General features: G+C 46.0%; 1 protein-coding gene across 4 annotated transcripts in view; it reads left to right on the top strand.

Moving 5' to 3' along the window:
* Trappc9 (trafficking protein particle complex 9) overlaps positions 1-13216 on the top strand; it is a 479996-nt gene extending 466780 nt beyond the window's left edge. For all 4 annotated transcript variants that reach the window (XM_037197522.1, XM_028885994.2, XM_037197521.1 and 1 more), the window contains 2 exons: positions 11799-12022; positions 12662-13216. In XM_037197522.1, coding sequence (XP_037053417.1) covers positions 11799-12022; positions 12662-12829 — 392 coding nt within the window. In that variant the 3' untranslated portion in view covers positions 12830-13216. The remainder of the gene's footprint in view (positions 1-11798; positions 12023-12661) is intronic.
* The last annotated feature ends 13428 nt before the right edge of the window (positions 13217-26644 follow it).

The following is a 26644-nucleotide window of genomic DNA, read 5'->3' as shown; positions in this document are numbered from 1 at the left end:
CCTTCACTGGACTGGTTGCCGTCTACCATGTGGGCGTACACACACACACACACACACACACACACACACACGTGAGCATATGTACATTCATGTATCTGTTCACTTATTTGCTGATGTCTTCCATCAGAAGTAAACTCATGAGAGCCAACGACTTCATTTTCTTCTTCATACTGAGAGATGGCTCAGAGGTTAAGAGCACTGACTGCTCTTCCAAAGGTCCTGAGTTCAATTCCCAGCAACCACCTGGTGGCTCACAACCATCTGTAATGGGATCTGAAGCTCTCTCTGGCATGCATGCAGACAGAGTACTCATACCTAAAAAATACATAAATGAATTAAATTTTTAAAAAATGGATGGAGAAACCCCAAGTGCTCTCTCACAGAAGAGAAACTCAGGTCTCTGTGACTCCATAAAGGTGTTTTACTTCTTTGCATAAGTCTAGTATCTTTTCCATTCTTCCCAAAGACTAAGCTGTGATAAGCTTAGTCTTATCACTCAGAGCTTCATTGGAGTCTCAGCCCTGCCCTGTGGCTTGCATCCGTTTCCCCTGACTTCTCTCCTCTGGATAGCTTAGCTTATGGTTTATTAGGAATGAAGAAAGGGGATGTTTAGAAGCCTGTGCTGTATCTAGTACACCACATCAGGGCCACATTCAAGACCCAGGGAAGATCATTCTCTCCCCTACTGAGTGGCAGAATGGAGAGCCTTCAGCCATTCCCCTGCCTGAGATGCATACTCTTCTTTCAGAAATGTGGGAGGTATTAGCCCCGCCTACCTCTAACAATGCCCTCCCCGCCTCACACCTTCTGCATGTGTGGGTGCTGCACATGGCTGCGATCCCCCCATCTCTGGGAGCCTGGAGCTGTAGGGGTAACAAGAGAGGCCAGAGGTCCCTCGGCAGGGTCTCAGCCATCCCTTTCCTGAGCACTTGTGCTTTGCCGGGGCAGAAGGTGACTCTGGAGATGATTCAATTATTGACAAGAACAGACTGTTTTCCAGAACCCTCATTTGCATAACAGCTATAACATGCAGATGGCAAGCTGCTCTTGGTTCTCAAAGCAAAGCTCTCTCGGGCGGGCGGGCTCCTGTGCTGCCTTAGAAGCACCTCTGAGGTACCCTTCAGGCAGCCCCCAAAGTGGGGTCTTCTTCCCTCCACCGATCAGCCTGCTGCAGCCCATCATCAGGTCACATTTTCAGGGGATGAATGTGTCTGTGTCCTGAGGCTGCCGTGGCAAGTGTCATCAGTTGGTTGGCTTACACACAGAAGCGTCTGCTCTCCCAGTCTGTAGGCCGGAAGTTCAAGAACAAGGTGTTGGCAAGGTGAATGCCTTCTTGGAGCTTCAAGAGAGAATCGGTGTAGGCCTTTAACTAGTGTCAGCTGGAGAAGCAGGTAGAACCCAGAGACTTGGGTTGTCTGAAAAAACTGTTCACTTAGTGCTACAAAGATGAGAAACATCATGTCACCGAGGGTAGGGTGCCCAGCCAGACTTGTCGGTAGTGGGAGTCTGAGCGAGGAGCAAATGATCAGTGAATCTGTATGACAGTCTGGGCACTGTATTCGAGGAGTGACAGCACATGAAAAGACATTGAGGGCAGAATAAGCTCAGTGTACTGAGACACATGCTGCCCTTGGGTTGTGAGAGGAGCCAAGGGTAGAGTGGCGTCTCAGGAGCCTGCAAAGGCCTGGGTTTTGCTCTACACAAACTGGAAAGCCACTGGAGGTTTGTAAGCAGAACCAGGACATGCTCCACTGTGAGGAAGAAGGCAGACCTCAGGTGGCAGGGAAGACAAGGGTGGTAAAGGGCACAGAGACCACCACCAGCTCTCTCAGAGCAGCAGGAGTGAGAACGGAGAAGCATAGAGGAGCCCCTCTGTCACTGGGCCATCTTTTATAAAATAACATTTGTATTTATCCATTGAGAATTTCATACAATGTATTTTGTTCATATCCTTTTCCCTCAATCAACTCCTCCCAGATCCTCCCCCACCTCTCTACCTACCCAACTTCATGGTCTCTCTCTTCAAAAAAAAAAAAAAAAAGGAGTCCAATTTGGTGTTGGCCAACCACCTATGAGCATGGGGCCTGTTCTGGAGTGTGGTTGATACATCCAGTGTCACTCGCTGAGGAGAGCTGATGTTTTCCTCTTCCAGCAGCTATCATTTATAAAAAGCATCTTGGCTGGGATTTTGTCTGGCTTGTGTAGCGTCACAGTCTCTGAGTTCACATGTGCTTCTGCCCTGTTGGGTGTGGAAAACACTTTCCTTTAAATCATCGGCCACCACCGGCTCTTCCAGTCTCTCTGCCCCGCTCTTCCGCAAAGATATCTAAGCTTGAAGGGAAAGGCTTTGATATAGACATCCCGTTTAGGACTGAGCATTCCAAAGTTGCTTATGCTCTTTACATTGACCAGTTATGGCTTTCTGTGTTTATTGTCACCTGCTGCAAAGAGAATCTTCTGGGATAAATGTTGAGCAATGCACTGATCTGTGGGTAGAGCAACAAGTCATCGGGAGTTCTTTTATTGCCATCTTCTTTTTAGCAGAATAATAGTAATGGTTCTCTCCTATGTCCCATGATCCATTTAGCCTCAAGGTCTTGGCCTCATTGACAGTATCAGGTATGGGTTCCATCTCAAGCACCAAGCCTTAAATCCAATTTAAAAACTGGTTGGTTATTCCCATAATATTTATGCCACCATTGTATAGATGGACTTACCCTGTGGGCAGATTGTTATTCGGGCTCGCAGATGAGATTGTTATTTTTCTCCTCCAGCAGTGTGTATAGTACCTTTAAGCATTGTGAATGCTGACCAGTAGGAGTTAAGCTTCCAGGCAAGTACCAGCTAGATTTCTTCATGTTCTATGACTCAACTATGTGGTGTCTTCAGCAACAGGACCTTGATGTCAAGTTGTAGAGGGTAACCAATAGCATTGGCAATAGCCTATAATTTGGGGGATTCTCTAGTACCCCACTGGCCAACAACTCAAAAAGATGTTACCCATTCCGGGTACTGGGACTTTTTATTTGGTAGCATATGTATAGTTGGGATATTGGCCTCCATTATATGGGTCCTCTTGATAGGGAGAGGAACAGCGGGTGGGTAGAGGTGGTCTAGTTAGGTATACTCCTTCTATGTCAATGCCAGGTAGGTGGCTGAATGGGGTCTCTGTGAAGAACTGGGGCTCCATGTGGAGAACAGAGCCTCTGTGTGGATAGCTAGGGCCCAGAATGAAGGTCCTGGAAAGAACTGGTGGTCCAAATCCAGGCCTTAGAGGCAAGGGCTTCGGAACTGAGCATTGTGGAAATGGCAGTGTTGTCTTGTCCATGAGCCTGGTGGGGTTCCAAGAGTGGGTGGAAGGAGGCAAAGCTTGGACTGGCTGAGAATGATGGATAAAAGAGCCAAACCAGGTTGGCCACAATGGGCAAAGGTTCCCAGGTGCTGCCCCTGGGACGTTAGCCTTGCTGCAAGAATCCAGTGAACATGAAGCAGGGTTGGTTTTGTTTTGAATCCACTGTCCAGCACATAGGAGGGTCAGTTGTAGGAGTGAAGCTGTGTAACATTGAGAATAGCCCCAGGGACCAGACTATGAAAACAGTGAGATAAACCCTGTACACATGTGTGTGTATGTGTGTAAATATACATACATACCCCCATGAACTGTCTCACACCAATATCAGCTAATTATAATTCCCATTTCTCTACAGGCATGTCCATCTCTCTCTGTGGTGTTTGACCTGGCTGCAGATGACAAGTCCAGTGTAACATGGTCCCTGTAGTTACTCCCAATTCTGAGGTCTAATCACTTGTCCCCTTCCAAATGTAGAAAGACGAAAAGAAGTGGCCTTGAGACCCAGTCTTGATAACCACATGCTGGGAATGCAAGCCCCATCACATCTTCACAGCAACCCTCAGTCCTGGTGAAGATTCCTGACTCACTAAAGGACAGATATTTAACAATGATCGATGGCAGGCTTAATGTGCAAGCAAGTAAAAGTACCACCAACTCCCTTGGGAATCATGGAGAAACTTAGGCATAAGGCAGGCTTGTGGTAGTGATATTTGTGGATTCATAACTAAGAGTATAAAAGTTCTGCAGGTTATACATCCCCAGCTCTCAGTGGAAGGCTAAGACAGGATTTCAAGTTCAAGACTAGCTGGGCTGTATTTCATGGGTGGATGAGGGAATAGATGGATAGTAGTTAGCTTGGTGATCTGTAGTCTAGTGTTCTTTGAGTTTGTAGAGGGAGGAAAGATACTATCCAAACTTTTCTTCTGTTGTTGTAGTGAAGGTAGTTAGGTAAAAAGAAATTGTATGGGTCCCCCTAACTAGCAACACCCCAAAGCTGAGTTCCCCAATCTGGCTTCCCATGGCTCTGAGCAGTGTTAGAAGTGAGTCTTCTGAAAAGTCAGATTTGCTTACAGGTTAAGTTCAATCCCAGCGTCTGAAGCCTTGGCCTCTGGGTATCCCTAGCTTCTAGAGACTTAGAGGCATTTTCTTCAGAGCTGGCCTCTGAGCCTGTTGTGGTGGAGCGATGCCCTTAACTTTCCAGACTATGCCTGACAGAACGGGGCCAGAGGTTTCAGACACAAGCCAGGTCAGCTGACTGCATTAACCACTGTGACCTTTCTCCTGGGCTGGGCTGGACTCATTTTAGATGGCATATTGATCTGCTGGAGCCAGGAGCAGCCTAGCTGTTGCCCAGGATGACCCTACCGCCTGTGTTTGTGGAGGGATACTGTCTTGATCTTTCGTATTTTAGTGAGTGGACCTAGGCATGTGTTTGATATGGGCATGACAGAGCCCAGGATGTATGAGACAGGTTCAGCCTGAAGGTTGGAGACTGTATATATATACATACATACAATGGGTGGGATGAAGTCAGGTGGACACAGGAGGCTAAAACAATGAGCAGGATGTATGTCCTGACCAGAGGTTAGGAGTGGGTCTCACTAGATTATACTAGGGTATTGTTTATGTTCCAGACTATATTTAGAAGGGTGCATGCAGAGGAAACTCTAGTATACTGGCAGGTTAGGTCCTGGTGCAAGATGTATAGGGTCAGACCAGGCTGGGTATAAACTGGGTGGAGTGAGATGGGGAGGAGTCCGAGTTCCCTGGCTCATAGTAGGGGTACGAGTTGGGCTCCATACCCTAAGGGAGTATGTGGGACATACCACCCTTCATATTTTCAGAGGAGAGTGTGAGGAAGGCAAGCTTGGTTGGTGGAATGCTTTTCTAGCATGTGTGAGGCCTTAATCTGATCCCCCTACCACCTCATCAAAGCATGGTAGCACTTGCCTATAATCACAATATGAGGATTAGAAGTTGAAGGTCATCTACTGCTAGATAGTAAGTTCAAGGCCAGCCTGGGATCCATTAGGTCCTACCTCAAGGAATGAACAGCAGGGAAAGGGCCTTTGGCTTCTGGGGATGTAGAGCGACATCCTGGACCCTGCCTCTGCCACAGACTAACACCTACATAGCAGAGTTCTATCCTGCACCTACTGTAGCTGAAAGTTTTCCTGTGTCCCACTGGGTCCACAGCCCCTCAGACCCATGTAAACACACAGAGGCTTATATTAATTAAAACTCTTCAGCCATTAGCTCAGGGTTACTACTGACTAGTTCTTATATCTTAAATTAACCCATTTCTATAAACCTATACTTTGCCACGTGGCTTATGGCTTACTGGTACTTTTACATCTTGCTTCTCATGGCAGAGGCGACTGGTAGTGTCTCCTGACTCAGCCTTCCTCTTCCCAGAATTCTCCTTGTCTCTTATCCTGCCTATACTTCCTGCCTGGCTACTGGCCAATCAGCATTTTATTAAACCAGTGTACAAAAGCATTATCCCACAGTAACCCTTGGTGATGGGTATTTGTGGTATTGTTGGAGTCAGTGGACCCAATGGCCACAGTCCCCAGTCAGTATGGTCATAGGGTTGTGGGTGGCCAGTGGCTTTGCATGGAGGAGCCCTGGTGCTTCGGAGCTCAGCCTGCACTCTCTGAAATTTATAGGCCAGGATGAGGCTGGAGAGCCTCTGAAAGAGGACTGTGTGCACACAGCCCTCTTCTTGAACTCCAGTTCGCCTTAATTTTAATTTAATTCTCTTTAATCTTTAATGAAAAGTTGTAAAAGTAAATTATTTCCCCAGGAGAGGCAGAGGCTCCTCAGGAGCTGTTCTCAACTTGAGGGTAATTACACATGTGGGTCTCGAGCAACCTCCATGCCAAGGAGTGGCATTCTGGTTTATGAACTAATTAGCTACCTCAATAATTGTTAAAAATACATGCCATTTGGTGGATGGAGTGTGTGGTACCAGCTCCACAGAGCACAGGTCCTGGCAGGGACTCAGGGACAAAAAGCCACTGTCTGGTCTCAGATCACTGCAAGCTTGTGCCTCAGGAATTGGGAGCCAACTCCCTGGATTCTCCTGTCCTCCTTACCACCCCTCCACCTCCAACTTCAGCACTCTGACAGAGGCCACCTCCCCAGCAGCAAGGAGCCCCAGAGCGTAGATGTAGGAATGGTGGTGTATGGCATCGCTTTCCCAAGGACCAGTACCACAGCCTCTGAGTCAGACCCTCACTCTGCCTAAAACACCCAGGCCAGTAGAATTTGCAAGTGAGCAGGCATGGAGGAGTGCATGCCCAGGAATGTGCAGGGGGCAAGTCTGTGTATGTATGTGAGGACTGTGGGTGGGGGTGGAGTTTATGGGAACCAAATTACAGTTCCTGGACACCAATGTTTCTGGTACTGAGTGAGCTTCTTAGCAAAGTGAAAGCATCAGCTACCTGAGTCTGACCAGTAAAGAAGAAAATCAGTGCATTTGGTTGACTAGGCACTCAGCCATCAGTTCCATTGGCTTTGGAGAAGATGGGGCTGTTTGTCCTGAATGATTAGAAAGGAGGAGATTTTATGCTAAATCTATTTCCCTCAGAGGGCAGCTACTGGGTGGTATTGAGGAGTGGGACACCTCAGTGAGCTCTAATGTCACCTCGCAGGCTTGTTTATCCTTTCCTGTCTTATACCTCATCTATGGCCTGATGCTGATCCTTGACCCCTCCCAAAGCCGAGTCCCTCCCAGACCAACCCTGGCTGTCCAGGTTCAGGTCCATCCCCTCATCTGAAGTAGGCTGGAGCACCAACCCCCCAGCTATCCCTGTTTTTCCCTGCCTTGTTCCTGAAGACATGCTCTTTATCCCAAAGGTGAATTTTGCTTCTGAACTATATTTAGCAGTCCGCCGTTTTCCAGGACACCGGAGGCAAAAGAGGGGAGGTGTGTGTGAGGCAGGGCTGATGCGCTCCCTAGATCGGTAGCCATGGATGAAAAGTAATCCAGTCTTGGCTGTGGGAGCTCCATGCTAAAGGCGGATGAACTTGGGGGGGGTGGCTAGTTGGGCAGGAAACCACAGGTCATTCTCAACCACCATACAATCCTGGGTCGGCAGGTGTTTGAGCCCCTGGGGGGGGGAACAAGTATGTCTCTGCCTTCAGGAGCCCCTACATACTTCCACCCTGCCCTTCCCTGTCCTCCTCACTGCCCACTGAGTGATTCAGGAGGTTGGTGTGTTGGACCCAGGCTAACAGACATGCACCTGTTGGAACCTGTCACTGGATACCACCCTACACAGGAAGACACTTCACTATCTGGGGCATGGGTAACCCAGCCTCTGGAGATTGTGGTTCAGAGCCACTGCGAGGGACGTTCTGGATAGATGCAGCCATTTTTGTCATGTCTCTCCTAAGTGACCCACTTCTTCTGCTATTTCCCCAGGTGCCCAGCACCTTTTCTCCATACAGACCAGATGGGAAAGACAGCAATAAACTTGGAATACCATGAGGATCTAGGGCCCTCAGGACTGGGCCCAGCTGGCCTGCCCTGTGACTCTTATTCCCACCTTGCCTCTTACTCCTCTCTCAAGTAGTCTTTGACTTGCCTGGTCCATGCGACTTTCCATCCTAAGACATGGGGACTTGGGGGCACATAAGACACAGAGCACCAGGCAGCCTGTGAATCTTACGCCGGAGTGCCTTATACCTGTCTCCTGTTCTTTCAGGCCACGGGGCCGCCTATGACCAGCTACCTTACAGTCTCCTGGGACCTGCAGGGTGGACCCCTCTAGACCCTGGTCCTCCTATTGTCTTCTGTCTATAGACCTGGTTTCTGCAGAGCCAGCACCCTGTCCCAGCATCTGTGTGGCAGCAGCTGCTGTAGGTGGGACTCTGGGTCAGAGGGATTGAAGTCTGTCACTCCAGCTGCTGTCAGAGATGGGCGGGAGGGGACAGTGGTCCATGGTCCGGCTAATGCTTTCAGGAAAGAGGCACATCAATCCCAGGACAATTACACTCCAGATTCTCTTGGATCGATTATTCACTCCCCACCACCACCAGGGACTTACTCTCTGGGCAGGACCACAGTGGGAACACGCCCTCTACTTGAAAGGCATCTCTCAGTTGTGCTTCCAGCCCTGTCATGTTACTGGTGGGGTTGGGGAGTTAAGAGGTCCCAAGTGGCAGGGTGTGTCCGGAAATAATGGGGCCAGGGTTTGAGCTGAGCACTCAACCCCACTCACTCTCCAGGGACTTACTGGCCAGGTGACCACCAGGAGAGAGATCAGTTGGGACAGGTGTGGCATGCTGGGGGGATAGCAAGGGCAGTGTGAGGGGTAGAGAGCACTGGCTCTGGGCCACAGGGGACTGACGGGATCAAGGTCAAGGGCCAGCCTCTGTTGGCCGCCAACAGAAAGCCCCACTTGGAGTGGTTCTGGGATGACCCCGTCTTGGGATGAGGAGACAGAGACTCACAAAGCTGCCAGCTGTTAGGGGTGACTCAACGTTTAGGATGAACTGATGGGGACCAGGAGCCACCACTACTAACTAGCCCGTCTGCCACCTCCAGACGGGAGGGGTACTGTCAAACAAGAGTCCTTTACCAGCTGGTCATCACTAGCAGGGCAACATCATTCAGAGAGGGAAGTGAACAGTGACTCAGAGCATGGGCCCAGCCCTAGAGATCAAAAGACCACCCCGCACACTGTGGTTCGGGGCCCCAGGAAGCCTCTGGCTAGCCTAGAGAAGGAACTACAGCACAACACAGGGTTCCGTGCCCAGCTGTCCCTGCTGCAGTCCCAGAGGTGTCCCCACCTTCCCTCACCAGGGGGTCTAGTCTGGCTTACTTGGCCCCTGCTTGCTCCAGTCACAGGCTTGGATCATGTGGCCTCCTAGATCATCTGCTCAATTCCCCTGGAGCCTGGCCTGAAAGTGTGGACTGGATGAAGGAGGTATTGGGGAGGCTCCAGGTACAGTGAGCCCTGCGGGGGGCGGGGGGGGGACCCTAAGCCACCTTACCTCCCTCACAGCAGAGCCAGGCACATCCTGGTGTCTGTCAAGTTCTGCACTGTGGGGTCCCAGCTGTTTCCTGGCAAGGCCAGCTTGTACATTTATGACACACAGCTGGCTTCTCTTGGGTCCTCACTTCTCCCCACAGCCTGGGTTCAGTGGGGATTGGGCACCTTTGCTTCTTGGCTCTGCCAGGCTTTCCTAGCCAGGAAAGCCAGATAGATGCCACTGTGGCTGAGTTGGGGATTAGTGCCGACAGAGCTGCAGGTCTTACGCTGTCACCAGCACGGCCACTGCATTCATTTTCGTCACATTTCCTAACATGGGTGCCAGGGAACAGGACCTCTTCTCTCCTGCAGGCCTATCATGGAAGGTCGCTTTTTCCCCAATCAGTATCCAAGAAGGTGCAGAATTCCTTGTTCCTGGATACCATGGTATAAGAACTCTGAGGACTATGGTGGAGGCAGGAGGATGGTTGCAGGTGCTTGTCACACACTCGGCAGCTGGTGTGTACTGTCCAGTGCCTGGTCCCGAGTGCTCCCCAGGATGCAGAATAGCCCTGAGTGGATGGGATGGACAGTTACTCCAAGCCAGGCTAGAGTAGGCAGTCCTTCTGGGGAGCCTCCTGTCTTCTGTGTGTGGATGTGCTAGGATGCTGGAAGGAAGCTGCTAGTCACAACCTGGGAGAACCTCTTCCTCATTCTTCTCCCCAGGAAGCAGGAACACTCATGCCAGCTTTCAGGACAGGAAGAAGGCTGGGAGTGTCCAAGGTTTCTCCTGACATGATAGGGTAGAGGTGAGGCCAGCATCCCAGCTGGCCTGCCTTGGGCTGTGCAGAGTCAGGGCTGGAAAAGGTTAACAGACAGGCAGGAAAGGCTGGAAGATGGGCCACAGCCTTGTCCTGGCAGCCCCGGCAGCCCTGACAGCCCACACAGTCCTCTGCAGAGAAAAAAAGAAAAACCCAAGAGCTGTAATGAGCCAGCCACCCTTCACTGGTTTGCTTATAATCATTTTTCCCTTTACGGAACCTGCCACTGCCACAACCTGCTCTCCCCATTTAGTTCAAGCAGCTCCAACTGCACCTGGTTGGGCTTACTGCTCAGGAAATAGTCATGACGACCTGCTCCATGTGGAGTAGAGAGAAGAGGTGGAGGACTGTTAGGTGCCTTTCTGCATGAGGCCACATGGAGAAACCCAGGCTGGGGGCAGAAGTCACTGAGCTGCCCTACAGACTTAGCATGTGCTATGATGGAAGCCGGGATGGGTCCACCCCACCACCGAGTCCTTCCAGAGGGGCATTTCTGGAGCCTGCATACACAGCTCTCACGCTATTGCCCACAGCGTCACGCAGCATGACTTTGTATGTTCTCATCATAGCCATTAGTGTTGGCATCTGCTCCACTGCACAAGAGAGAACTGGGGTTCACCAAGATAGTGACCGTCCTCACAGGTAGGAACAGGCACACTCAGGTCCCTCCGATCCTCACTGTAGGCTCAAGAGAGCGGGGCAGCTAGTAGGAGCTGCAGCCCATCCTTACACTACCTGCAGTGTGTCGGAGCATCGCTAGACATGCTTATGTGGATTACAGACTAGTGGCCAGGGACTCAGGACCACCACAGCACCTATCCTGGTCAGACTCAGGCCAGATGGTCTTGTACATTCAAAAATGAAAGGATGCAGCTAAACCAGACTCTTAGAGACAATTAATACCCTGGAGAATGTAGATGAGAAGAAGTGTCCCTTCCCCATGCCTATGATGAGCCCTCTTAAGCACTCCATCCGTGGAGTCTCAATATGGTCCCACTCTCGGCTGACCTCACCTTTTTCCTTGCTACATTATAAACTTACCCTCCGGTAGGGTTCGTTTACATCCATGCTCCTCATCGCTATGCCCGGCCATCAGTGTTGGGATGAATGAGGGCTACTGAGGGGTTTCTATAGCTCCAGCTCACCTGAGATGGAGAATGGACATGAGTCCAGGAGTGGCAATAGCAGGGTAGGCAGGGAATGGTTCTGTACCTGGGCAAGTTTGAGAGCATGTGGCAGCCTCAGTGTGTCGTCATCCCTAAACCCCCTTCCTTTGGGGACTCTGTACAAGTCATTCTCCCAAGACCCTCTGTCTGATGAGACCTGATACTGATCTCGGGCACTGTGGGTATCAAAAAGTGTGTGTGGCAGGGCCAAGTCCATGGTTCTGCCCTTGCAGCTTTTAAGGTCTTCACCAGCAGAGGAAGCTGTGGCTGGAATGTCCAAGAGGAACACTACAGATCTGGGCTCCTCCTGAGTGGACAGCCTCTCTGGGTGACAGCTCTGCTCCTGCCACGCCTGTCTCTACCAGACTATTTCAGGAAAATAGGGTCCAGTCACTCCCGTGTGTCTTCAGTGCTCTGACACAGAGCAAGAAGTCGGACAACAGACCGGCTACCTCTAATAGTCTTCCTTCTCTTGCAGATGTGCTGGTGGATGGGCAGCCATGTGACTGTGAGTCGGCCGCTGCCTGCCAGGTTGGTGACCCCGTGCACTTGGAGGTGCGGCTGACCAACCGGAGTCCTCATAGCGTGGGGCCCTTCGCCCTCACCGTGGTCCCCTTCCAAGACCACCAGAATGGCGTGCACAACTATGATCTGCAGGATGTCATCTCCTTTGTGGGTTCCAGCACCTTCTACCTTGACACGGTGAGTGTGAACTGGCGCGCAGTCTCCATGGGCAACCCACTGTGGCAGCCTATAGAGCCCTGCAACCAGGGAGGAGGTCAAAGGTGGTGCTCCTCCCTGTATGTACCCACAGCTCCTCCCTGCAGTGGTCACCCAGTCCCAGAGGAATCAGTGGGCCCTAGAACTTGGTTCTGATGCTTGTCCTCAATCACCACACATACTACTTCCTATACTCCCTCTCACACTAATCCCAAACAGTTCAGGGAGAGAAAGAGTGGTAGCTCCTTTCTCTCTCTTTGTTTTGTTTTTTGAGACAGGGTTTCTCTGTGTAGCTTTGGAGCCTGTCCTGGATCTCACTCTGTAGACAAGGCTGGCCTCGAACTCACAGAGATCTGCCTGCCTCTGCCTCCCGAGTGCTGGGATTAAAGGCGTGCTCCATCACTGCCCAACAATAGCTCTTTTCAAAGATGGAAGTGGCTTCTCAGATACATGCAGCCTCTCATCCCAGGAAGCACAACCCAAAAGCTTCGGATGGGGGCAGAGCCAGTGCGTCCCACCCCTCTCACATCACCCCGAAGTAAGGCAGGTTCGAGGCTCTCCCAGCAGCTTTGGGGTTGGAGCTACAGATCCAGTATGACGCCTCTTCCTTTCCCACTCCAGGTGCAGCCCGCAGGCCAGTCGGCCTGCCTCGGGGCCCTCCTCTTCCTCTACACAGGCGACTTCTTCCTCCACATCCGCTTCCATGAGGACTGCAAGAGCAAGGAGCTGCCACCATCCTGGTTCTGTCTACCCAGCGTGCATGTGCGGGCCCTGGAGGCACAGGCCTGAGGCCCCAAGCACCAGACCCAGCTCTCCTCCTCCCTCCCAGAAGTCACCCCGTGTGCCGTCTGCTCGGTTTCTGGCCTATTATGCTGAGTGACCTCACACCCAGGGCCAGCCTGGGTGGCCCTGTTCTGTGGCCAGCACTGTGGAAGGTCCTTCCTGGTCTGCCTTCTCCCTGTGGCTGTAAGAAGAAATGCTGAGCCACCCCTTCAGCCTCCTTAGGTCTGGCTCACCCCTAGAATGCCACTGACAACCCAAGCAAGGGAGGGGACAGTGTGGGGGACCAGGGTGAGCGGGTTTCAGGATGCTCCCTGCCGTGTGTGTGTTCTGGGCTTGAGATCTGTGTATCCATGTTGCCATGTTCTCCAATAAAAACATGTCTTGCTCACCTCACATCGTGTTGCTTGCAGGCTGTGGGCTAGTTGGACATGGAGATAGTGTTAAGATGAAACCCACCCAGCCACACCCTGTCAGGTGAGGCATCTGGCTCAGGGGTCCCATGGCTGGCAGGATAGGCTGCATCTGTCTCTGAGATAGCCAGAGATACCAGGTTGCCTTCTCGACACTTGAGGCTCCAGGGGCCCTACTTGCTTCCCCTCAGAGCAGGTACTCAACCTCCTATGGCTCTGTTAGTCTCTTGTCACCCCAAGTTGCCCAATGGTGTGCCTAGAGCATGTGGAGCCCTGCTGTGTGAGCCTCTGGAGAAGCCCTTGTCTTCTCCTCAGAGGCCCCTGAGTCTGAGTCTTCATTTTGTCACATGAGCAAACTCTCAGGCAGACACTGGGACACACAGTTTGTCTGGGAGATGAGGGGACATTCTTGGATGAGGGAGGTTAGAATGGAGTCATAGTAGGGAGTAACTGAGCTGAGGTACTACCCTGGTGGACAGCTAGGGTTAAAGTCTTCTAGAAATAACCCAATACTGTCCACCTAAGGAGCAATGAGAGACAGGAGATATACATGTGCAAACTCCCAAGTTACCCAGAGCTGTCCTGGGCCCACCTGGACAAGTGATGTCCCTTAGTTCCTAGGGAATAACCAGGCCTCAGGGCCCAGCAGATACCAGCCTTAGGCAGATTGAGTGCATATAAAATTCTAAAGAATTCTGGAACCAAAGATGGAAGGGGCCTGCCAGAGACCACTCAACCCATCAGAATGGATCCCCCAGACTTCTGTGAGACTGTCATAGGGGCCTCAGGAGCCCTATGGTCTGGGGGAGCTTCCCAATCACCTGGAACTCTATCTCTCAGTCCTATTCCCAGAGAATGGGTCTCTAGACTGCCTATCCATAGTCTCCTGCTGTCAACTAGGTAAGATGGGAACATTACAATATGCTGGGCCAGGGGCATGTAGTATCCCACTAGCCAGTCTTCCCCATCAGTCTTCAGTACATTCAGGGTAAATAAGCCCAGAAGGTTTGCCTATGCTGGCCAAGTGGAGACCCAGAAGAAGTCCTTTTGTGCTCTTCTCTAGGAGTTCAAATCAGGGCAGTCCCAGATGCTTCTAAATGGGATAGCCTTTCCTGTTAATCCAACTATGTCCCTGAAATATATTACTAAATATCTTCTGCAGCTTGCAGAGTTGGGGACACAGCCAACACCACTCACATCAACAGCTCCTTGCAACGTGTGCATGTTCTGTCCATGAAAATATGTCTGCAGAAACATGTTTGAAAAATGGAAGGGTACACACCTACCTACATCATACCAAGTTGCAAGTGAAGCTATGCCTGGTGTCAGCATGAGGCAGAGGCCATGAGGAGGTACAGTGATATTGTGCTTTCTTCTGAAGAGCACATGATGATGATTGATGCAATACAGACAGACACAGTTACCACTGCAGGTCTGGGAAGGCTGATGTGGATGCAGCTCAGCTTGATTCTGAGTAGAAACATGTTGGAGATCAGTCCCAGTCATTCCAAACACACATTCTCAGAAGAGCTATTGAATTTCAGTAGAGAGGCAACCCAAAGGGCAAGACAGCCCTCTTGGAGGAGATATAGACATAACCCATGTATCTTGCAAAACCAACCACAGAACTGGCTGTGCTGCCCAGACTTCTACTCTCTTCTTGGGAGGGGAGGTGATGAGAGTCAAGACAAGGAGACCTGGAGTGTTGAGGGTACTTGGAGCCTTCTTGTAAGCAGGCAAGAGCCAGGGAACTGCTTTAGGATGGGTGCCCCTTGCTGTAACACATGTAGCTGGGCCTTCTAGCTGTGTTAGTAGTTGGGAATTGATACAGGGCCAGGAGAGGCCCTCTTGGTTCCTGACCTTACATTGTCTACTCCATTCCAGGGTGCACTCAGCAGGTGCTTCCCAGGCTTGAGCAGGACATATGCCAAGCCACACCCACTCAGCAACATGGCTGAATGGGTTGCTTGCTCTCATGTTTCCTCTTCCTCTCTGGGTAATAGCTGCCACCCTCAAAATACTGGGAAGAACCAGGATCCAGAAGATGTCCAAGAGGCTGGATTCCAGCTCAGCCAGTTGTCAACTCTGTGACTCCAGAGGGGTTACTGCAGTTGAGTCTTGACTTTCTGAGTAGGGATAAAAATGCTAACGTTAAGGGCACTTTTACATGAATGGCCTCTTTGCTTTAATCTCCTCAATGTTGCTAACAAGGTTTCGGTGCACATGGGTTCCCTCTCCCCTCTCCCCATTACTGCTTTTCTTTTCGATCCCATCTATATGTCCTGCCATGCCTGAAACTCCACCTCCTCCAAGGACATTTACCATTTGTCTTTGCTGGGCTTCATCGGTCCTTTACGTGGGCCCGTTTGTTAGCTAATATGCAGCATAAAGCTTGACTTGGTGACACAGATGCTCCAACAGGAAAGGGACAGCATAAGGAATGTGGTGAGCTGTTCCTGTTGGGATTTGAGCACAGGCTGGACCGGGCCTGAGATGTTTCAGATGATCCAAGCTTTGTATAGTGCTGATGAACCTACACACCCAGAAAACTACTGCCATCATGGCATCCCAAAAGGCAGCCCTTGTCCTATAAGAAGACATGAGAAATGTGTGGTCATCTAGCTCTGGGGCCATCAAAAAGTGTCTTAGATGATTAAGACAAATGCTAAGTACAGATCAAAAGAGGTTACCAACGAAGCGGATGAGTAGCCCAAATGAAGCCTTCTATTGAAATTGGCTAGGAAAGAACATAGCTACACACCACAAGCAGACATCAGCAAGCTGTACTGAGGCTAAGAGTACTAGGTTCAGGGCTGGGTATATGGTTCAGTGGTTAAAGCTCTTGCCACAAAAGCAGTAAGGACCAGGGTCTGGATCCCCAGAACTCCCCATGCAATTGCCAGGTGGATGTAGGGGCCTATCTGTAATCCTGGCATAGAAGGCAGAGGTAGGGATCCCTGGGGTAAGCTGGATAGCAAAGCTAGCAATATGGGTGAGCTCTGGATTCAGTTGAGAGACCCTGCCTCAATAATAAGGTAGATCACAATCAAAAAAAGATTACTAGGCCTTCACATATGCATACACATACACACTCACACAGAAACATGTGAACACACACATGTGAGCACACTACACACTCATATACATAAAGAGAGAAAATAATAATAATCCATGGCCTAGTACTCGTTGGGGGACAAAATCCAGAAAGGAAAGCTGTGTCCTGCCTGATGTTGGCTTTTTCCTCAGGGGGGTGGGAAGGAAAAGAAGCATCCATTTTACACCTCCTTCTGGGGAAGGAGACAAATCCAGGGCCATTTCACAGGGTGCTGTTTGGAAGCTCCTTTTACTAACTGGGGAGCCAGATAATTACAAGCATTGTCCTCTCACTTTCCTTAACATTAGAAATAAACCCAGCCCATCCTCACACCCTCCGGCTTCAACTCTCTCTCCTGTGAACCCAAAGCCCTGAGCCTCGTTCCCTAAATGCCTTCCTTAAGCCCTAAGTTATTCACTCATTTCAGAGTGACTTGAGACAGCTAGGCCCTGTCATTCACATGTACCAGACACCTTAAAGACAAACAAATATTTTTCTTGGTGGCTTCACTTCTGTTCCAAAGACACAAGGATTTCCATGTGTGAAATGGGTAATTCAATTTTAAAAAGTCATGAACTATACCAGGAAAAAAATGCCATTAAAGTGAAAAATCCATAGAAAACAGAATCAGAAGATGCCAGCTCAAGGAAGAGTCAGATGGTGAGATATACTACCCAAGACTGTAAAAGGGTGTGGTAGGTTTGAGAAGTGAAAAAGAATATTAATGTGGGCAAAAATATAGCTCATAAAAGAACCAAATGGAACCCGCATAACTGGAAATGAGAGCTGAGATGAAACATTTAACAACTAAGCTGAATTGCAGATTAAACCCAGCTCAAGAAGGAACTAGAAAATTGGAGTTTGGAACTGAAGATGTTATTTAACAAAGGCATCCCACACAGAGCAGAAAATATCAAAGCGTGAAGGACATGGGAAGAAACTCATCTCTGTGTGCCTAAGAGTTCTGGGAGGGAAGGTCAAGAGGATGGAGGGAAAGCTGTGGAAGAAATAACGCCTGAGGGTTTCTCACAGACTCAAGAAGCCCAGTGAGTTCCAAGGGGAAGAGTGACACATTTGGCTGTCGTGTAGTTTCAGAAGACCATATGGGAAGGGGTGACCCGAAAAGGAGCTAGAAAGACAAGACTATGACGTTCAGAGACATAGCAATCCAATGGACAGATGACTTCTTAAAAGTCAGTGGCATAGCTTCAATCCTGAGTGATAACAGTACTCTTCCATGTGAAACAATGTCAATGGTACATGAACCAAGAATTTTCTGATGACAAAATTTCATTAAAGGGAACGAAAAAGACTAGCCTACAGGCAGGGGGGGACAGTGGATACTAGATGGATAGCAGAGGTATGCAGAAGAAGAATAAGATAGGACGTAAGTGAGAAAGCCTGGGTAAGTATTTACTGTCTCAACAATAACTATAATGACAGTGGAATGGATTGAAAGCATCGTGGGATTTGCAAAACCAGTGAACGGGCACATAAATGTTTAGGGAATGAACACAATTAGGGAGCTGCCAAGTGCTCTGCTTTTCCTGTCACTGGCTCGGGAAGGCGGTGAAGATGATGATGGGCTTTCGACTTGGGCATGGTACTCTACCTCTGCAAGTTTCCATCTGTGGCACACTCAGAAGAAAATGAACAATAGTGCAGGCAACTTTTAAATTAGCAATGCTTCCATGCCTAATTGGAATGAGGGAGACTAATCAACCAGCCCCAAAGAAAGTATGAAAGAAAAATTCTTTTAAAAAAAGGAAACAAAATTGCCCACTCAGTACCCAGACTTCCTGTGCCCTCCTCAGGGTCAAACCTGGTGGCTCTCCCTGATCACACACACCGTACCTTTTCTGCAATCCACCAGATCTACCTTGCACCCCACAACCAGTGCCCAAGTCTAGTCTGGCCACTTCCAGTTGTGCCACAGTTTTCCACCAGGACAGCCACCACCTACCTGCAACCACTCACAGGCCTCTCTGCACAGCTTCCAACCATCCCACCTACCCAGGCTTCCCATGTCCTCCTCCAGGGTCTGGTGAGTTCCCCTGACCACCTCATCCACACCTTCTCCCCAATCTGCAAGTGCCTGCCCTTCAAAGGAGTCCAGGCTTCAACCAGGATGTTCCCTCCATGCTCTCCAACCTTACCTCCCCAACCCACAGGACCCTCTCTTGCCATATCTAACCTTTCCACCCATCCAGATTTACCCCCACACTCCAGGCTTTAACTATTAAGCACATGTGTCCCTTATATAATTAAGGTACCCAAAATAATTTTATATACTGCAGAAAGAGTAGATCTCTGAGTGTTTTGAGAAGCAGAAGCCTAAGGTAAAAGTTATACTGAGTAATGTTGTGTTTGAATGTTTCTATTTTATTTAGGAATCATCCAGACCCAATGAGTAGCTACTAATTTATTCAGTTTACTTTTCAGTTTTATTTTCAGCCCAATGTTTTCAGATACCTAGAGAGCCATCAAACCACAAAGCAATGTCAAAATGCAACTTTGCAATTGTAATTACAGATTCAAACACAGATTTGAGCCAAGTGTGGTGACACACACCTGTAATCCCAACACTTGTGGGGTAGAAGCAAGAAGGTCAGGAGTTCAGGATCGTTGTTGGCTACACAATGAATCTGGGGCTAACCTGGGCTATGTGAGACCATGCCTAACTAACAATCCAGTCAAGCACAACAGTTATGCTTTTCATAGATAAAGGAATGCTAATTCCTTTGATCGTCATACCTGCATTGGATTAGGAAGAACATAGAGTGGTAGTGAGGTCAGAGAGAGTCACAGGGCTAGACCCTGGAGGAAGACACAGGAAGTCTGAGTACCAAGAACATAAGAAAGAAATAAAGAAATAAAGAAATAAAGAAAGGAAGGAAGGAAGGAAGGAAGGAAGGAAGGAAGGAAGGAAGGAAATTGTTATTTTACTTAATGCTGGTAAATCAGAATATAAAATTTATTTTTACTAAAATAAATCTGTAAATTGAGTGTTGGTTGAAATAAACAAGCAAATAAAAAAAGATAAAATTAGAGTGTTAATGGGTAGTATTTACTTAAATGTAAGCCTATTTAAAGAGTTTTTGAATTAATTTTTAAAAAATAGCTTGGGACTACAACACTAAAAACATTACTGTTTAATGTTTTTGTATATTCATAAAATGGTTTACAAATGTCCACAATATAACTTCAAATTATATCTATAGAATAATCCTAAGTCAAGGTCATATAACAGAATATGAAGTGTACAAAACAAAGAAATGTATTGAAAGTTGAGAGAGAGAGAGACAGTGAGAGAGAGAAGTGAGAGAGTAAGTGAGAGAGAGAGAGAGAGAGAGAGAGAGAGAGAGAGAGAGAGAGAGAGAGAGAGAGAAGCGCAACTCTCATATAATAAAAACTCATCAATAATAGCTGATAACTCAGTGGAAACTTTGAAAGTTGGAAGAATCTGGGAGAGATGCATTCCAAGTTCTAAAATACTATGATGGAAGGGGGGGGGGGAGCTTAATCCAGATCAGTAGAGCACATTCGTAGTTCACACTGGCTAAAGAAAAAGGAAAAAAAGAAATGTTGAAAAAAAAAAAAAAAAAAAAAAAAATACTATGATGGCTAATCCAGACTAATACACCCAGCAAAATTATCTGCCATGATTGAAGGAGAAAGGAAAGCTTTTCATAATATAAACAGCCTTAAAAAATTATACAAACCAAACCTAAAGACAATACAGGAAGCATTAATTTGGGATAAAGAGAAAAACGAGTATAGCAGAGATACTATGGAAAGAAATTGAAGCCATAATTGTTAAAACACAAAATACCACTGAGAACACAAACACTACCCCCAAAAATCAACACTACGACCACAATTAACACACACATTTCAATAATAACTTTGAATATTAATGGCCTCAATTCTCCAATCAAATGACACAGACTGAAAGGATCAAGAAAAAAATCCATCTATCTGTTGCCTATAAGAAACACGTCTTAGTTTTAAAGATAGATACCTCACCTTAGACTAAAAGGATGATCAAAGTGCTCCAATCAAATGGGACTGGGAAGCAAGCAGGCATCACTAACCTAATATCTGACAAAATAGACTTCAAATTAAAACTAATCAGAAGATTTAGAGGGACATTTCACTTAATCAAGGCAACAGTTAACCAAGAAGACATTACTATCCTAAACATATGCACCTAATTTCATTGTAAAAAAATCTACTATTGGATTTAAAGATGCAGATTAACATCTATCCATTAACAGTAGATGATTTCAATACACCACTTTCTCTAATTGACAGGTCATATGGACAAAAAATAAACAGAAAATTCAGAATTAATTGACATCATACATCAAATGGATTCAATAGATATCTACAAAATACTCTATCAAAACACCAAAGGATTCATATTCTACTGAGGAGCACAGAAACATCTTTAAAATAGACAACACAATGGGACTCCAAACAGATTTTTACAAATTTAAGAAGATCGAAATCGATCCTTGTCAGATCCTATCTGACCATAGTGCAGTAAAACTTGAAGTTGACAGCAAACCAATCTCCAGCAAATACAGACTCATGGAGATTAAACAGCTCATTACTGATGAATGAGTTAAAGAGAAATCAAGAAAGAAAATTTCAAAAATCCTGCAACTAAATGAAAATGAAAAGAGGCCCCAACAGAACTACTGGGACACATTGAAAATAGTCCTATGAGAGAAATGTACAGTGCTAAGGGCCTAACATCAAAAAAAATTACAATCAGATGGCTGGAGGTGGTAGTGCATGCCATTAATCCCAGCACTCAGGAGGTAGAGGTAGGGGTATCTCTGAGTTTGAGGCCAGCATGGTCTATAGTGTGAGTTCCAGGACAGCCAGAGCTACGTACAGAAACCCTGTTTTGAAAAACAAAACAAAACAAACAAACAAAAATCAGAAAAAGCACAAACACTCAGATTAATGATACAACCAAAAAGTTGAAAAACAAAACAAAACAAAAACAAAAAGCAGGAACAAGCAACCAAACTGAAACCCAGACACCAGAAAGAATAAGCACAGAAACCAATGGACTACAAACAAAATAAACAATAAACTAATATAAGAACTAGTTCTTTGAGAAGATAAACAAGATCGAAGATAGACCTTTGGTGCAACTAGCAGAAAGAAAGACAGGATCCAAATTAACAAATCAGAATTGAACAGAGAAACCTTACAATGGACACTAAAGAAATTCAGAATATTATAAGGGAATGCTTTAAAACCCTGATTCCATAAAGCTGTAAACCTAAAAGAAAGTGATTAATTCCTAGATTCAGCCAAAAAGTAAACAAGAGACCAACAACCTAAACAGACCCATAACAAATGAGGAGATTTAGATAGTAATAAAAAGCCTTCCAGAAAAAAAAAATCAACGACCAGATGATTCACAGGGGAATTTGACCAGAGATTCAAAGAAGAACTACAGCTATCTCACTTAAACTATTCAAAGAATAGAAATGGAAAGAAGCACTCTCAAACGTCTTCTACAAAGCCAGTATTTTCACTCTAATGCCTAAACCAGGTAAAGATGAAACAAAGAAAGGAAACTACAGGCCAATGTACCTGGTGGATTTAGACTCAAAAGCTAGTATACATTAAAAAAGAGTATACAACATGACCAAATTAACTTTATCCCCAAAATTCAGAGATGATTCAACACATGCAAGACAATAACTGTAATAAACCATACACATGGATTTAAAGCAAAAATCACATCATCATCTCAGTAGATATAGAGAGATCCTTTGACAAAATCCAACATGCCTTCATGATAAAAGTCACAGAGAATGTGGGGCTAGTGAGAACAGACCTCAACACAATAAAATCTGTACACAAGAAACCCACAGCCAACATCATCCGAAATGAAGAAAAGCTTGAAGCAATCCCACCAAAGTCAGAAATGAGACAGGGTTGTCTACTATCCATTCTCCTTTCCAACACTGTGTTGAAAGTACTAGCTGGAGCAATAGGGTAAGAGAAAGAAATTAAAGGAACACAAATAAAGAAGTCGAACTCTCCCTGTTTGCAAATGATATGATATTATACATTAGAGATCCCAAAAAGTCTACCATGAAAATATCTAGAAATGATAAACAAATTCAACAATATGGTAGGATAAAGAATCAACTTGCATAAATCAATAGCTTTTCTGTGTGTTGACAAAAAACATACAGAGAATGAGATCATTAAACACACTCCCATTCACAACAGCCTCGAAGAAAATAAACTGTCTAGGAATAAATATAACCAAGGAAGTGAAGGACCTTTACAATGAAAACTTTAAACTTCTGTGGAGGGAGAGAAAAACACTAGCTAATGAAACGAGATCCAGTGCTCATGGATTGATAGGATTAATATTGTGAAAATGACCACTTAACAAAAACCTATTTACAGATTCAATGCAATCTCAGTGTCTCATTCTTCACAGAAATAGAAAAAAAAACTATTCAAAAATTAATATGGCACCACAAAAGATCCCAGAGAGCCGCAATCCTGAGCAAAACCAACAGTGCCAGAAGGATTACTATGGCAGCTCTTAAGATGTATTGCAGAGCTGAAGCAATAGAAAACAATATGATACATTCACACACAAAAAGACATGTAGAACAAAACAGAAGACCCAAACATGAGTATTGTAACTTCAGCCACTTAGTACTTGACAAAGATGCCAAAAACACACACTGAAGAAAGGAAAGCACTTTCAACAAACGGTGCTGAGCAAATTGGATGTGCACATGCAGAAGAATGGGGTCAGATCAGTATTTATCACCTTGCACAAAAACTAACTCCAAATGAGCTGAAGACTTTAACATGAAAACTAAAACAATGGAATTGCCATAAGAAAACAGAACCTACATGATATAGGTATAGGAAAGGACTTTTTAATAGGTCTTTTTGACAACAATTGACAAGTAGGACTTCATGAAACCAAAAAAAAAAAAAAAAAGAAAAGAAAAAAAAAGAAAGAAACAATTAACCATGAAGAGAAGCCCACCAAATGGTAGAGAATCTTTGCCAGCCATATATCTAACAGAGGATTATTATCCAGAATATACAAAGAATTCAAACACAAAGAGAAAAAAAAATGACCCATTTGAAAAATAGGCTTGGGACTGGAACAGAGTTTTCAAAAGAAAAAAAAATGGACAAGGAATATCTAAAAAAAAAAAAAGTTCATTGTCCCTTGCAATTAGAGAAATGTAAATAAAACTGACTTTTGAGATATCACCATACTTCAGCCCCAATAGCGAAGACCAAAAAATGACAGGACAACAAGTGCTGGAGGGGGTTCCGGGAGAAGGGAACCCCCATGGCTCACTGTTGATGGGATTGCAAACTGGTGGAACCACCCTGGAAATCGGTGTTAAGAAATCTCAAGAAGCTAAAAATAAGTCTACCATATGACACAGCTATTCCACTCCTCGGCATATGGCCAAAGGACTTGACATCCTACTCCTAAGATTCTTGCTCAGTGTTCATTGCCATTCTAGTCCCAAGTGTTAGGTAATGGAAATAACCGAAATGTCCTTCACCTGCTGACAGATGGATAGTGAAATGTAGTGTAGAGGCATTATGGAAAGCTGTAAAGAAAAATGAAATCGGGCTGGAGAGATGGCTCAGAGGTTAAGAGCACTGATTGCTCTTCTAGAGGTCCTGAGTTCAATTTCCAGCACCCACATGGTGGCTCACAACCATCTGTAGTGAGATCTGGGGCCCTCTTCTGTATACATAATAAATAAATAAATCTTAAAAAATATTTAAAAAAAAAAGAAAAATGAAATCATGAGGAAGGCAACCCAGACTCAGGAGGACAAATGGTACACTGTCTCTCACAGGAAGCCGTTAGCTCCAAAACTTCAGGTGTGAATACTGAGCCTGGAGTAACTGCAAAAGCCAGGAAAGGAAAGTGAGACTATTGCCAGGCTAAGGAGTTCAGGGAACAATAGAGAGGGCCAACAGTAGAGTACATGCAATCTGATCAGGGAATGAGGGAAAGGGGCTCTTTGGGGAGGAGAAAGGAGGTAAATACGGAAGGGAGGTGGAATCTGCTACTCAACAATATGGAAATGCCTGGTGCTGGCAACCCAGCTAATTATTCAGTGCTAGTGAAATCGTGGATCTAGGAGAACCACTACAACCACTACTTTATTAAACCAGCATAATCCATAACCACATTCTAAAAATTTATCCTTATACCCATAAATAAGTGTAGTCTTCACCCCTCATCTAGGAAACTTTTCTTTGCGACAGATGAAGACCACTACAGAAAACCACAACCAATCAAAATGCAGCGTTGTGGAGACCAATTTCAATGTAACATACAAGCAAAGGACCAGTGAGACAAAACATTGCCAAACAAGGCATTATGAGACAAAAAAAAAATCTATAAAAGCACTATTGAATTCATTTTGTGTTGGCCATCTACTATTGGGCATGGGGCCTACTTTTAAGTGTGGTTTATGTACCCCATGAGACTCCATTGGAGAAAATTAATTTTTCCTTTATAAGCAGTTGTCAATTAGAAATAGCTTCTTGGGTTAGGATGGACGATTGTGTCCACTTCCTCCTCTCAGTGCTGGGAACTCATCTGGCTTGAACCTGTACAGGCCATGTGTATGCTGCCCACAGTCTCTGTGGGTTCATATGGGTGTCGGTCCTTTTGTGTCTGGAAGACACTGCTTCCTTAATATTCACCAGTCACTTCTGGCTCTTACACTCCTTCAGCCTCCTCTTCTGCATAGACCCTGAGCCCAATGGGGAGGACCTTGATGAAGACATACCATTTGGTATGGATTATCCCAAGGTCACTCACTCTGCACATTGTCCAGTTCTGGGTTTCTGTGTTTGTTCCCACTGACTGCAGGAGGAAGCTTCTCTGATGATGGATAAACAAGACACTGATTTTTAAGTACAGAAGAATGTCACTAAGAGTCACTTTATTGCTATGTTTCTTGAGCAGAACAACAGCATTTGGTTTTTCCCTAGACCCTTGAGGCCATGAATTTGAAAGAGAGCAAGGAAAGGTTTATGGGAAGGTTCAGAGGGAAGAAAGGGAAGGGAGAAATCTTGTAATTATATTATAATCTCAAAAAAGTGAATTGAGTGGAAGAGTGGGGGAGAATAGGATCAAAACATATTGCATGAAATTCTCAAAGCATTAATAAAAATAGATTATTTCAAAAAGAAGGGCTTAGGGACTTAGTGGGAGAGTAATCACTACCGTGTACAAAACCCAGTTTCTAACCTTAGTATCACATGATGAAAAATAAATAAGAAATAAAGAAATAGAAATGGCAGAATACAGACCACAACCATAATGGCATAAGAAATCCTAATACTTACATAAATGTACTGTGATATATCAGGCATTATTCCAAGATCTTATATAACCAGCATGTTCCATGTGACACATAAATTCTACACAACAATTCTTAAATATATAGATGGCTAAAATATGATGCTTTTTGTCTGCTTTTTTCTCAACTATAGGAGTATTCTTAATGTGGATTATTTCTTATTCCCGTATTTTAGTTGACAAAAGAATGAGGCTCCTTCATCCACATTGCTAGAAAGCAGCTATAAAATAAATTGTAAAAACAAATTAAGTCAGTACTCATAAGGAATAAGAATTAATTATTCCAGATGAGACACGAGGCTAATCCTGCAAGATCTGGGGTGTGAAGTTTACAATAGACATCAAAACATAAGACTATAGAAGATGGGAACAGGATAAGATGTACCAGAAACCTAATAAAAAGGATTTCAGGACATTGATGCTCACTTTTCTCCACCAGCAGCACCTTCCAGTATAACTGTGAATGCTAGTCAGTGAGGCAAAGCTTCCAATTGGGCACCAGCTCTGTTTTTCCATAGTCAGTAGCATAAGGAAGCCGTGTCTTCAGCATGAGGGCCTTACCATCATGTTGTAGAGAAGAACCAATAGCCTTGGCAATAGTCTGTGATGCTTAGGGGTATCCATGGGACCCCTTTGTCCAATGACTCAACAAGATGTAACCCATTCCTGACACTGGAGGGTTTACTTGGTGGCATAGGCTGTCTAATTGGGACACTGTCCATATCTGCTATGATATGGTGGCTTCCTTTAAGCTCCTTTGATACGTGTATGTATTTCAGGAAGCTTCTACAGTAGTAGGTTTCCATATGGCTTTTCAAAAGGCCTTTAGAATTGTTTCTCCTCACATTTCCTCCATTACCCTGCCCACCCCACCCCATTTAATCCTAATCTTTTTTTTTTTTTTTTTT

This window comes from Peromyscus leucopus, chromosome 20, assembly GCF_004664715.2.
Source record: "Peromyscus leucopus breed LL Stock chromosome 20, UCI_PerLeu_2.1, whole genome shotgun sequence".
In the NCBI taxonomy this organism is placed as follows: Eukaryota; Metazoa; Chordata; class Mammalia; order Rodentia; family Cricetidae; genus Peromyscus; species Peromyscus leucopus.
Note: the sequence above shows the minus strand (reverse complement) of the source record. Positions and strands in the feature narration are given on the sequence as shown.